Source organism: Lytechinus variegatus, chromosome 4 (assembly GCF_018143015.1).
Source record: "Lytechinus variegatus isolate NC3 chromosome 4, Lvar_3.0, whole genome shotgun sequence".
Taxonomy (NCBI): Eukaryota; Metazoa; Echinodermata; class Echinoidea; order Temnopleuroida; family Toxopneustidae; genus Lytechinus; species Lytechinus variegatus.
The window spans coordinates 47,877,222-47,892,707 of NC_054743.1; the positions used below are offsets into that span (position 1 = coordinate 47,877,222).

Here is a 15,486-nt window from a genome sequence, read left to right on the forward strand (position 1 = left end):
CAGAAATTAAATCCTGTATGCTGATTGGTTTAAATAGCATCATGTGACCAAACATATTCTCACTATTTTTCGATGATGTCGAAAATGAAACGCCCACCGAAGAAAATGTGCTATTCTGTGACGTCAATGATGGAACAGTCGACTATTCCATCATTGACGTCACAGATCGTTGACAAAGATCGTGCAATTTCTCGGGCGCACCGGTAAGCGAGTTGACTCTACCGGGCAAGTATAACACGTATTATATCATACATAAATTAATTAAGCACATTTAATATCCAGTCGTAATGACGTCATAGCAGTCGTACGATTGGCTACGATCTGAAACTAAATTGGCCTTTACTCCAAAATAAAGGCTTGCAATCTTAAAAAATGGTTATTCTTTCAATTAATTTCAACCTCTAATAAATTGATGTGTTCCATTCATATTCTCAGAAAGTTAGCAAAATGCTATATTTGTTCCAAAATCGGATCGTGAGCAGTCGTAAGATGTGCGGTGGCCTTAAAATGAAACATGTGATTCACAGAAACTTGAAAACAAAATTTCATGACTTTTCCATGACTAAATTGCTGATTGAGTCCATGACTTCCCGTGACATACCGGGAGTTATGTAGAATTTGGGATGTCACAAAACTGGGGAAAAAGTAAATCATGAACACCAATTATAATAGCAGGGTATGATCACAGAGTATGAGAGTTGCGAGACACGACAAACTGGAAAGCTGCCCCGGGAAGCTGCCATAACCAAGAGGTAAATGCAATTCCATGACCTTTCACACATTGTCCAAATTCCCCAACTTTCCATGACCACAAACAATTTTTTTCCAGGATTTTCCATGATTCTGGAAACCCTGTGATTATAATATCGTTGAATTAAAAAGTTAACAAGGGTCCTATGTACACATAAACGGTTGCATGACATTCGCTCCAATGCTGTTAATTCCCGACACTAATCGAATGACCGGCTTCAACACTATACCCTACCCTAAACCTCAGGCCTAAACAGTATTGACCAGTTCGTACGTAGTTACTTCATGGACAATTTTGGTCAAATGACCTTTCATTTCTTTCATTATGATAGGCAGATTTCAAAGCAAGATATTACGTAAGCTTGCCTTACATAGCAAGATGAAGAGATTGAATAGACCAGGTGACTAGAATAGCACACCAATGAACACTTTATGAAGGTATATTCGTTGCATTCCTACTATGAATTCAGATCATAGCATGTTGCACAATGTACTTGGCAAACTGTGAAATACCAGTTGTTCGTGGACGCATTGCTGTTTTTTGTGGATGTAAATGAAAACTACAATTCAAAAGAATATATGAATAATCAAGACATCAAAGATGGTGCTCATCTCATTAGATTTTAAACCACCATGGGCCGATTGCACGAAATGGTCTTTCCAAGGACCGTCTTTCGTGTCGCCCATCTTTTATGATACGCTGTAAGCGGGGTGATTCTGAAATTTATGATAAAGAATAAGATTCGTTAGCTTACTTTTAAATCAAATTTTATACAATTTCATGATATATCACATCATTTTAAAAACAAATATTTTGTTTATTTTAATGGACGAATGAAATATGTTTGCAGATGATTTATTTAAAATGCGTTTCACATGGCGCATCATAAAAGATGGGCGACACGAAAGACGGTCCTTGCAAAGACCCTTTCGTGCAATCGGCCCCATGTCACTTTGGTACAAATGACCTTTTTCTGAATATTTTGATCATGCGCAGAAAGTAACTACGAACTGGCTTATTGCATCCCTAACCGTACATCTTAGACAAAATTAAGCCTGGAACAATTGTCGCCGGAGCAAATGTCGTGTCACCCTAAAAACACACACACACAAAAACCCACCTGCAATCATACTGGCATGATATTAAAGTGTCATTAGTGATCTCTATTTCTGTTGCAATTCCACAACTTAAAGTTCATTTGAATAAAAAGAGAAAAATCTGACAAGCAAAACACTGAAAATCTTATATCGAAGCAGGATGTAAGATAAGAAAGTTATGACATTTTAAAGTTTCACAAAATAGTAATATGCACATTCTGGTTGGTATGTAAATGGAGAGACTGATGACGTCATCCACTCACTATTTCTTTTGTGTTTCATTGTATGAAATAATTAGTTTTCTCCTCATTGTGAAACAAAGATTAATTCCTCCCTGAACATGTAGAATTAGCATTGTTCACTACTACAGTATAAGTTTCAATTAAGTTGGCCCTTAAAGTCTAATCTGTAAAAAATGAAATAATGTATACTTCAAAAAATAAAATAACAAAAGAAATAGTGAGAGAGGGACATCATTGACTGTCTCATTAATGCATGTCACTGAGATGTGCAAATCACCGTGACTGTTTAGTGAAAAATAAGCAAAAGTTTGAAATGCCATAACTCTCTTATTTTTCATCCAATTTTGATGAAATTTTCAGCGTTTTGCTAGTTTGATTTTTCTTTATTCATTCAAACCAACATTGTTTCTGGGGTGAACTTGACCTTCAAGCGATCACAAAAAACAACGAGATGCATTGGAAATAAATATTCTTTGATGTTTATATCATAAATTATGTGATTTTAGGTACACAGTACAGAGAGATGTAATATATTGCAGGTCATGTCACTGTGCATGACGTTTATCTGTCAAATATAAATGAAAGATAAGATATGAAGCTGAAAATGTATAAGGCTATGTTGCCCTTTGTTATTTGCATTAAAATACAAAATTTGCTGAACCAATAATGACACTAGAGTTTGCTTATATATTTGGTCAAGTTCACCTGTTTGTGGTGAAATAAATGACAAGAGACATCCATCAATTTAGCTCTATGGTCTATCCATCCGCCCAAGCGAATGCCAGGTGTGCCCAAGCAAACATAATAGCGGGAGAGGGGGCGGTAAATGTATCTAGGTTCGACAAGAGGAATAAATGAAAGTACTTTGCACTCTCATATGAATAATAATTTCATTTAAACATGTTATTGTATGTGAACACTAGATTTCTTCGGAAAGATTAATCCAAATGTGGGGCCCATTTTTATGCCTTGAAGGATTGACGAAAGTCTGAGTAATAACAATGGAAGACTTTTTTTTTTTTTACTTAAGCTGGAGTTTTGTGATAATGAATGAAATGATTTATTAGAAACATTAGTGATATGTTTGAAGGAATTATGGTCTGACCTATATAATTATGAAAACATCACCAGTGACATCTGAATTTGAGAATATCAAGAGTTTGTGTTAGACTCTTAGCCAGAAATTAGGATGTTTTAAGGAGACAAGCCTGGGAATAGAAAAGAAAAAGCAGCCCCCCTCCCCAAAAAAAGAAATAAACACACAAAAAATAACAAACATGCATATTACAGGAGCAACATGTCTTGAAAAATCCCAGGGTATTCACATAACATACAATAGGGGAGGAGAATTATGTTCTAACCTGCATAGACTCTAAGCAAGAAATTTAGATGTTTTCAATTGAGCAAGGCTGCTTAGAAAGCAAAGCCCCTACCCCTAAATAATAATAATAATAACAACAACAACAATACTAATAATAATAATAAAGAAAGAAAGAAAATAGAACATGCATTTAACTAATACATCTTTTTAATACTCCTAGGCAGTTGCATTATATGCAATGTTCTGACCTGGATGAAAAATCAAGGATGCTCTCTAAAATTTAGAATTAGAGATTTTAGTGATAGACTATAGGCCAGAAATTAAGATGTTTTTAAGGGGGCGGAACTGCTCGGAGAAAGCAAAACAAAACAATAAGGAGTATAAAGATGTATTCCTAAAACCAGGTATTCACATAACATACAAAAGGGGAGGAGAATCACAGATGCCATCTGAAATTATGAATAAAGAGTTTTGTGGTAAACGTTGGGTAAGAAATTTAGATGGTTTTAAGGGAGCAAGGCTGCTGAAAAAGCAAAGCCCCCCCACCGAAAAAAGACATGCAGGGTTCTACATAAGCACTTGCCCGATTGCCTAGCTAGAGTCGGGCAAGTGTTTTGAAGTAAGGACCAAAACTACTTGCCCGAATCGGGCAAGCAAAAATCTCACCGAATGACCAAAATTAGGGTCGCTATAATATGATATTGACCCTAATTTTGGTAATGGCCGCAGGCAAGATAAAATCACTTTGGAACAAGAAATGCAATAATAAGGTAGAATAGTTCATGTCAAAAGAGAGAAAAAAAGGGTCAATGGTTTAAATAACCTCAAAACTTTCCTTTGAAGAGGTAAAACTTTTTTTAAAGGATAATTTCGGGCAAGTGAAATAGAATTTGGGGCAAGTATATTCCAACTTAAAAAAAATTTACTTGCCCGACTGGGCAAGTGCTTCTGAATAATTATGTAGCACCCTGATGTCATGCATAAGGAGTAACACATCTTTCTTTAAACGCCAAGGTATTCACATAACATACAATAGGGGAGGACAATTATTGTCTAACCTGGATGAAACATCACAGATGCTATCTGAAATTGAGAATATTATTACTATAATCATTCATGGTTCATTTCAAATTTTATCTCACAGCCACTAACTGATGAATTGTACAAAATTAACATGTTAAAAAAGATACAAGTAAGGTCATGCAACATCAAAATGTAACATGAATAATCAAAGATAAAAGTAATTAGAAATAAATAAATAAAAATCCATGAAGAGAAAACTACCATATTGATTACGAGTTAAGTTTGTGAACAAATTAGAAATTGAAATTAAAGTCAATTCCTAAATATATCCCGTAGATGTCAAATAGAGAGTTTTGTGATAGACTAGGCCAGGAATTTAGATGTTTTAGAGGGTCAGGCTGCAGAGAGAAAAAAAAAAACAGGACAAAACAAGCATAATGATGTCTTCTTAGAACTCCCAGGTATTCACATAACATACAATATATATAGGGGAGGACAGAAAGAGATGGATGTGCATGAAAGTATAGCAGGTTTGACATGTTTGGTGTTTGGTGAAAGAAAGACCGAGAGTGAAAAAGAGAAAGTTTTGATTGTAGGTGTGATATTCCCCTTGACAAATTCTCGGAAATTTGGTAGACAAATCAAAAGCCGACGAAAAAGAATTAGAGCTATTTGTTTAGGACTAGAAGGGAAACATTAAGATAAACTTTAATTACCATTGTTGGAAAACTGGTCATTTGGGGTTCCTTTTTTCCTCCAAGGACAATGCAAAGAAAAGGAAGACTATTCCGGAAAATCAGTTGAATTCCGGGGGGTGGGGCACTTCCATTCACGAGTGGATACCATGCGCGACCACGGGGTCTTGAAAAGCACCCTACACAAGTATTTTCCATATTCTGAAAATGCACCCCGAAACAAGTATTGGCGTGTGAAACCCTACCATTAACAAGTATTGGAAAGTATTCCCAGAACTGAGCCCCTATAACAAGTACAGCGATGTATTTTCCATATTCTGAAAATGCACCCCTTAACAAGTATTGGAAACAAAACGATACTCTTTAGCAATTATTCCCTGAAATGAACCCCTAAACGAGTACAGAGATTGTATTGTTATGTCACGCGTCCGTCGTACCTTTAGACACCATTCTTTTGGTTTAGTACGGCCCCACCTTCCGCACCTCGCGCAAATCGGACTCTAAACCCGTAGTGTTGGGGGCAAAAAGGACATCCTTTATAAAACATTTTGATTTTGTTTTATCATCCCCGCATATTTGACCCTAAATATTTTTGTGATTTTGACACCCTTATCACGTTACGTACGTAACGTGCCCTATCTTTAAAAAGACATCCTTTTTACGTGTTTTGGGGGTCGCGCATGGTATACACTCGTCAATGTAAGTGCCCCCCCCCCCGCGAGTTAAATGAATATGCTGAAATTAAGTTCTAGCGACTGGTCAAAATCAGAGAAATTTAACAACTTACTTTCAATATATCCATATTTAGACAAATAATTGTTCATCTTGATGTAGATTAAGACAATTTACTTAAGTCATTCAAATTAGCTAAAATTAATATATTTTGCTTTCCAGTTGTAAATAGGCCCGTGCGACCTGTAAATGGAACTGCATTTCAGAGCACTGTAACTTTATAGGGCGGCAAGAACTGGGGGGTTCAACAACCTTTTCAATGGGCTATGAAATAAGCTGTGTGTGTTGCTATGTCAGTTAATGAAATATCTTCTGTTAGCAAATAAATTATCTTGTAATTGTAATGATAACATTCTATTCTTCCCAGTGGTCCCCGTATTTGGAATACCATTAAGTATGATATTGCATCTACCAGTAAATTAACAGCATTTAAGGTGAAGTACAAGTTCACCTTGCTTGTGCAGGATATGTACTGTAAATTGAACTTTTCCTAAACTGGTTTGAACTGTACGTGTGTTTTGTGTATATGTCTCTCTGTCTTGCCAATAATATTCTATGTTGTTTCTAATGTACATGTTAGTTTCTCATCTTTAATTATTACCTTTCTTAGTAGCTCATGTGCATGAATGTGCGTGAGCCTGTGTGTAAATAAATGTGAATTTAGGTACATGCCGTTCATTTGTAAGTTATATCATTCTCCCCTTCTTCACTCTTTCTTCTCTATGCTCTCCCCTCCTGTCTCCACTTTCATCTTTTCGATATACCTCTTATTGTAGCTCTGTCGTTTTTCTTAATTCTATTCCTTAAACGTCTGCCCCCTACACTTTCTTCTCTCATATTCTGTTCACTTTATATGATGTATATGTATGTATTCTTATGTATCGTATTTCCTTATTTCCCTTCGTTCTTCCTCTTCTGTCAGATCCCTACGTTAATCATATTCCTATCATTTAATTCATGGCCCTCGCACTAAGACCCGATATGGTGATCGTGCATTCTCTATAATTGCTCCCACCCTCTGGAATTAACTACAAACTCATATCCAAAATGCTCCCTCCGTGGATATTTTCAAATCGTCACTTAAAACTCACCTTTTCTCATAACTTGTTTTCTTTTTCTTCTCTCTTTTTAATGGATTGACTGCATATTATCATAACAGCCAACCTGTGCGCTTTGAAACACCAGTATAAAGCGCCATACAAATGTTATCATTATTATCTAGCACTGTATACGTTTCACAGTTGATCTACATGTACATCTTACAAGCTGTGCTTTTAAAGTGATTGGTTAACATTGGCTTGACTTTTTAAAAATCTGAGCTAGAAGGTCACACTTGTCACCTGTGTCTGTGATATGTTACAAAAATGAAGCCCAGAAAAAATTGCGTTCGAAAATAATTATTTAGTGCTTAAAAAATTGAAATATAAAGTGACCGGAAACACCATCTTAATTTCATCCCATACACTTATGTGTACTATTTAGGCGTCTATAAGATGCCTATTTACAAAATCGGTGTTTGCCTTGTAGTTTTAGCTTTTCATTCTCAATAATGGTTGTTTTCAGGGTTTATTACTTCTAATACATGCACTTGTACACATGTTTCATCTTGGTTTGAGAATTTTTTGAATCGGTTGCTCACAAAGTTAAACAATACCTTTAATAGATCATTGTTAATTCATTGTTAATTCATTGATGACATGTATGTTTTGCAGAACTGAAATAAACTTGAACTTGAATATACAATAGGGGAGGGCAGAAAGAGGTGGATGTGCATGAAAGGTAGCAGGTTTGATGTTTGGTTAAGAGGAAAGAAAGACTGAGAGAGAGAGAGAGAGAGAGAGAGAGAGGGTTTGATGTGGGTGTGGTAAATGATATTCCCCTTGACAAATTCTCAGAAATTTGATGGACAAATCAAAAGCCAATGACAAAGAAAAATAGCTACATGTATTTTTGTTGAGGACTGGAAGGGCAACATAAACTATACCATTGTTGGAAAACTATAGTCATCTGGGTTATATTTGCTTCCAAGGACAATGCAAGAAAAGGAAAAATATATTCTGGAAAATCAGTTGAATATCAACATGTATATCCATATTTAGACAAATTATCATTTTCAATATTTCATATTGAAATGAGCCAAAACTTGATTGTTTGGACATCACCTTTCACATGTAAATTTCTGAATTAAATTCATCATCAAGTCACTCACATCAGCAGTCATCTTCCATGCCAGAGAATACCAGAGAGAGAGAGAGAGAGAGAAAGAGTTTTGATGTGGGTGTGTCAAATTCTCAGAAATTTGGTGGACAAATCAAACGCCAATGACAAAGAAATAGAGCTATTTTTTGAGGACTGGAAGGGCAACATAAACTATACCATTGTTGGAAAACTATAGTCGTTTGGGTGATATTTTCTTCCAAGGATAATGCAAGAAAAGGAAAAATATATTCTGGAAAATCAGTTGAATATCAAAATATATCCATATTTAGACAAATTATCATTTTCCATATTTCATATTCAAATGAGCCAAAACTTGATTGTTTGGACATCACCTTTCACATGTAAATTTTTGAATTAAATTCATCATCAATTCACTCACATCAGCAGTCATCTTCCATGCCAGAGAATACCAGAGAGAGAGAGAGAGAGAAAGAGTGTTGATGTGGGTGTGTCAAATTCTCAGAAATTTGGTGGACAAATCAAACGCCAATGACAAAGAAATAGAGCTATTTTTTAGGACTCGAAGGGCAACACAAACTATACCATTGTTGGAAAACCATAGTCCTTTGGTTTATATTTTCTTCCAAGGACAATGCAAGAAAAGGAAAAATATTTCCTAGAAAATCAGTTGAATATCAACATATCCATATTTAGACAAAACATCGTTCATCTTTATACAAATTAAGACAAGTCATATTTCACATTCAAATGGGCCAATTAAAATTTGTTTGGACAACACCTTGTAGGTAAATATATGAATTCAATTCATCATCAAGTCACTCACATCGCAGTCATCTTCTATGCCAGAGAATACCAGAGACAGAGAGTTTTGATGTATGTCAAATTCTCAGAAATTTGGTGGACAAATCAAAAGCCAATCACAAAAAGAGCTATTTTTTAGGACTCGAAGGGCAACATAACCTATACCATTGTTGGAAAACTATAGTCCTTTTGGTTATATTTTCTTCCAAGGATAATGCAAGAAAAGGAAAAATATATTCTGGAAAATCAGTTGAATATCAACGTATCCATATTTAGACAAATTATCATTTTTCATATTTCATATTCAAATGAGCCAAAGACAGCGTCTTGTCCATGTATATGAATTAAATTCATCATCAAGTCACTCACATCAGCAGTGATCTTCCATATATACCAGAGAATATATATAAAAATGATTTTAAAATACACACAAAGATAACCTGAACAAATATCCAATTTTAGATGGTGAAATGACAATTTTTTTAAAACAAACATTCAATGAGAAGTGACAAACATCCCCCACTAGTTATACATGTATACAAAAATGATTTTGGAGCACTGTAACTGGGGACTTTTAACTATTAAAGGGAAAAAACCTTTGGAACAAAAGTGGGCTTGTGTGGAAACAGAAAAAAAAATGATCAACGAGTTTGAAAAAAATCAGACAAATAATAAAGTTATGAGCATTTGAATATTACGATTACTAAATATATAAAGATCCTCTCATTGGCAATGCGAATAAGATGTGTGATGACACCTGTTAACAACTTTCCCTTTGATGGATTATGAAATATCCCCCAAAATGTTCCTCTTTCTCATGGTAATACACACTCTTCATCCATGATTAGTTATTCTTTGAAAATCTGTATTACGTGCCCTCCTATAGAAAGAATACAATTATCTACTGATAAATGCGATAAAAGAAGCAGTTTAAGTAAAAAAAAAAGGAATGGAAAATAACGATCTCAAACTTCATATGGTCTTATTTTTCTTACTATTTGTTCAATTTTTCTCAAAATTTCATTGATCTGTTTCTTTGATTTTTATGTTTTCACACAAGCTATCTTGTTTCAAAGGTTTCAGTTTCCTTTAAAGAAGAAACAACACTCTCAATGGGTTATGAAATAAGCCAGGTATGTTGCTATGTCAGCGAAAACATTATCTTTATCAAGAAATTTATCCACATTGTGCTGCACTCAACCCAGGTGAGGTGAATGGGTACTCGGCAGGAATAATTCCTTGAATGCATGAGTGCTGACAGGCAGCTCGAGCTAAAGCCGGGGTAATGATAATAATAATAACGCGCCTCGGAATAGAATATTTCTAGATAGATGGCACTTTATAAATGCCTATTATTATTATTATCTTGTGTTAGCAATACTTAAAGCCCCCAACTGGACATCACAATTACAAAAAAAAAATGTGAGATGAAGTATACACAAAAACGATGAGAGTTTTCCACCAACAGATGGCAGTATACTCATCAGGGAGTCAGAGCCATTCAATAGAGAGGCTTCGGCTAGCAAGATTTCCCATGGGTTTACCAACATGGCGCACAATGCTATGTCAGGCAAGGCCAATTCAAAACAAACTGCAGACAGTGATAGTGCCTTAAGTTTTGTGCAACATGGACCCAATGCAAAGAATGTCAAATAGATGCACATAATTTATTAATGACTGACTTATCAGTATTGATTAAATAATAATGATAATATTGATACCGGTTCATGTATTTTGATAGTGCTTTTGACATAAGTTTCAAAGTGCTGATACAAAATAAAAGAGAAAATTGCATTTAAAGAATAATAAAATATTACCATTACTTGCTATCAATCATTCTAATCTAAACACACAATACATCGCATAACCTACAGGATTACAAAAGACAAGTTAAAAACAAAGCAATTTATACTAAAACTGCTCCCTAGTTATTTTCATTCATCAAAATCAAGGGAAATTTGTTAGATCTATTTGTCAGACAACAAAATGATGAAACACCAAGTTCAAGATACATGTCAACAAATGGTGAGATATTGGCAGGGAAAAATCACATGGAGGCTGGAGGTGACTGAGCCCCCGAAATGCTCAAAACAGCATTGGAAACTAAAAAAAAAGAGCACTGAAAAATACCCATTCATTGCAAGGTTGAAGCTTATCAATTGTTGGAGATTTTGGAAGTAATTTGTGAAAAGTAGTCCACAAAAATAAAAAAAAACAACACATTTTTTGCCTGGATACCAGCCAGTAGAACTACCAAGAATTGACCTAAAAGTATAGCTATTTATTTAAGAGGATTGCAATTTTATAATGATTTATTGAATCGTTTGTGTACCTCCAGCCCTTTAGCTATTACCATGATATGATAATATGTGACCCTTAAAGTTGTCACAAAAGCTACAAAACAGAGACAAGTTATTTCATGAAAGGTCTCACACATACGGGGTTGGATTTTCATACTTCATGCTACGGGTGAGTAATCATAAATCATATAAAAAAAACAGAAAATGTTTTAAAGGGGAATGAAACCTTTGGAACCAAATACCTTGTGTGAAAACAGAAAAATCAAAGAATAAGAAAAAAGACAATCTGAGAAAAATTTGAAAAATAATGAGAGTTATGAGCACTTGAAAATTGCAATCACTAATGTTACCGAGATCCTCCAATTGGCAATTCGACAAGGATGTGTGATGTCACATGTGAACAACTTTCCCTTTGATGGGCTGTAAAATACCCTCAAAATGTAGCTTTCTGCTTTTTGTTGTGGTGATACAAGCTTTTTATCCATGATGTATTCGTTAAAAATCTGTAGTACATGCCCTCCTATATAAAGAACACATGATCTACTGATAGATGTGATAAAAGAGGCAATTTAAGTGAAATATATACTAAAGTAATGGGGAGAGTTGTTCACAAGTGACATCATACATCTTTGTCAAATTGCCAATTTCAGGACTTCCATAGCATTAGTGATTGAAATATTCAAATGCTCATAACTTTCTCCTTATTTGTCTGATTTTTCTCAAACTTTCTTTGTTCTTATTCTTTGATTTTTCTGTTTTCACACAAGCTATTTTGTTCCAAAGGTTTCATTCTCCTTTACTTAAAAGAAACTTTCATATACATGTACATGTAGAGAAAATGTTAAATAAACTGAAATTAAGCTGAAAAATCAGATGCAAAAGTATATGAAATCAGGTAAAATAAACTGAAATTAAGCTGAAAAATCAGATACAAAAGTAGATGAAATCAGATAAAAAAAAAACCCAATGAACTCTCAACCCAAGGAATAGCCCAAGGCCCTGTCTTACAAAGAATCACGGTTGTTCTGATCAACTAAAACTATGGAAAGCCAGCAATGTCAACATCTAAAATGCATATTCATTCTAATTGTTTTCTAGATGTGATGTATAATTATACATTCATTGTTTGTTTGACAATTCAGTGCGCTTCTCTTTGTTCACAAAGTATAATGTGCAAATTTCCTGTTGAAAAAATTATGACATTGATGGATTTCCATATAGTTGAGGTTGATTGGATCAATCGTAACTCTTTGTAACTAGACGGGGCCCAGGAGCAGTTTTTAACGATAAATTCAATCTCTGAAGATCATTTCTTACCTTAGTAGTCCCTGGTGTAGCTTGGCCATGATGTCTTTAAGAATGTCTACATTGTGGTATGTTCAGGAAAGCTTTTAATGTAACATCAAAACTTAATCTGTTCCTGCTCTCCAAATTGGCAACTTTATATTTGTTTTTCTTTCTAATTTGTATATATGCACCTTCAAATAAAATTTGGATATAATTAAAAATGTATGATGCCATGATCGATTAGCAAAATATTGTTATTTGCAATATGTTCACAATCACAGTGTGTAATGAAATTAAATGGCATTTATTTAGTACAAAAACTGTGATGGACATGGTATCAGCATTTTTCAATACCATATTCTCTTCCAAAATATAAACTAAGTACTACGACTTTTATAAATAACGATAAAGTAATATGCAAATATATTGTTAAAATAAATAATCCATACATCAATCATATTCCAAATTGATGCTGAACTGCTTAAACCAAAAAGCAAAATTTTATCATTATGAGGGGAGCTCAGAAAAAAACCCTGTATTCTAGAAATATGGCAGACATGATGACAGCCTCATGTTGTCTGAAAGTAGTCTCCTAATTTATGCTGAGAACTCTTTCTAGGCAAAACAAGGTTGCTACTCACATCATATCCCTTTAATAACTCTTTTTTTCTCGCTGTCTTCCAAGTTTTAAAGGTGCTTGATCCCGGCATTGTGGGGCGGCTTTGTACCCGCCACCATCATCATCGTGAAGATCATCAACGTATACTTGCAGATGTCAATCATCAGCCAATTGCGCAACACATGCACACAAGTCATGCACGGTACACATACGCTGCACTGCTTTTGGCTACATCAGCATTAGTCCATCCATCTACTCATGACGAAAAATTTCCATTTGAGAACACTATACCCCAGTTCCCCTTCCCATCAATTCTCTTCTCCAGCCGTAACTGCCTCAAGCAAGCAATATCAAAACACCGGTTTCTTGACGTTGGTCGAAGATAAAACAACAGCCCGGCATATACAGTCACAGCAGGGGGCCACACACGATGGGATGCATGCTCAGCGCTGAGTGCGGTCCCTGTAAGCATGCCGTCATTTTTTATTCGCTTACTTTCATTATTCCGAGGTCGATTTTCTTCGTTCGAAATTGAAAATGGACTGACATTGGGTTACTGAATACAATATGCCTTTGAAAACGTTTTTAAATATGGAATACAATAATTTCATTCCAAAGGTCCTACTACAGGCAGAGAAGTCTTACGTAATAGCGCAGCTGTTGTTTATCTTTTCGTCCTTTGCTCAACGCTCATATACTGGCCTGTGGGGGTGAAATTGAGACAGCGGGGATTACCCCTGGATTACTTGGCCAAGCGCGGTTGATAAGGGCTTGGAAATGATTTTTAAGAGATCCAAATGGAAAATGGGGTACAACACCACAGTTCGCAATCTGAACTGTGGTATTTTTTCAAAGGGAGGTTTGACGTAATGCTGACATCACTTCACAAAGCAGCACAAGGCAGAGCAAAGCTGACAAGATCTTCAAGCAACAGCCAGAGTGTACGCAAACTGAGAATCGACAGGGTCTGGGCATTCAGAACATGGCACCTGTAAAAGTGTTGTATAACGGTGGCGTCACTGGGCAGATTGCGCCGTCCGCAACACGTACCTGCGTCCAACAACGCCCTCTTGAATCCAGGTATCATGCACCTTTAAATCAGAGATACAGGTTTTTGACAGCCCAGCCACAACACATAGAGTAATTGCCATTATTCAGAATGAAAAGATATCCCAAGTGTCTCTCAAAGGAGAAAATGTCCCACTATAAGTTAAAAAAAAAGACTTCCAGCATCAAAGGATACGCAAGTACTTTCCAAGTTTGTGCGATGACAGGGTCCAGGTGGCTTCATTGAGGAAACAAACGCTTGCACCCTTCAGCTGCAGAAGCCTCGAGTCTGGTGGATCAAGCTATAGATTGATAAAAAACAAACAAACTAGCAAATAAATAAATGAATGAATAAATAAATAAATAAATAAATGAATAAATAAATAAAAGAGTGAATGAATGAATGAATATGGCACCTATTATAGACACATCTATAAGTGACCTTATTCCTATTAATACAGTAAATTAAAACTTGAAACTATGAAAATCGTAACAAAAAAAAAACGAATCAATGGTCAAAATCAAAAGCTGGGTGCACCTCAAACTGAAAGACCCACAACATTAACAATGATAATAATAATACAAAGGATTTGAATCTTGCACGCTTTCCACCTCTAAAAGACAAATCCTACCCAACTGGAAATTTATTGGAATAAAAACAGAAGAAGTCAACACGTATAACACTGAAAATTTCATCACAGTCCGATGCAATGAAAACGTTATGATCAAGCTTTTGTCTATTTTCACAAAACAGTAAATATTATCATGCTGGTTAGCAGGTAAATGAAGGGACTGATAACGTCACCCATTGCTCCACTATTGTTCATTTTACATCTCATCATTTAATTTTCTTTTCATTGCCATGGTGAAACAAAGTTTTATTCCTCTCTGAATGCGTGGAATTATCATCCTTATTTTACATCCAACTTTGATGAAAATGTTCAGCTTCATGACTTTTTTTCTTTATTGATTAAAATCAACATCAAAATCAATTTTTTTCGACCGTGAACTTGACTTTCAATAGCTATAGGCACTAGCATTTCATTGTTACAAGGGAATACGAGATCAAGTCAGGAAGTATTGTAAAGGAGACATTGGAGGTGGGGGTTTCAAGTACATACAAGGGGACTGTAACACAGAGCCTTATTGAACACCCAGTAGACATCATAGTAGAAAATTTTGTTTTCCAACTGATGGCATAAATTTCAATGTATAATTAACCCTGTAAATCAAGGGTACCATTAATCGCTAACCTTTGTGTCAAGGGACCCAAGGGCTTCGTCTTACAAAGTGTTACAATTGATCCAATCAATCATAACTCTATGGACATCCATCAGTGTCATAATTCTTTCTACAGAAAATGTGCAAAATGGCCTTTGTAAATAAAGGA

General features: G+C 35.2%; 1 protein-coding gene across 1 annotated transcript in view; it reads right to left on the bottom strand.

The window, feature by feature from the left end:
• The window catches only part of LOC121414210 (quinone oxidoreductase-like protein 1), an 85,652-nt gene that overhangs the window by 12,899 nt on the left and 57,267 nt on the right, over window positions 1-15,486 (bottom strand). The window contains exons 8-9 of the mRNA XM_041607296.1: window positions 14,293-14,398; window positions 12,461-12,506 (exon numbers count right to left, since the gene is read on the bottom strand). Of these exons, the coding sequence (XP_041463230.1) occupies window positions 12,461-12,506; window positions 14,293-14,398 (152 nt within the window). The remainder of the gene's footprint in view (window positions 1-12,460; window positions 12,507-14,292; window positions 14,399-15,486) is intronic.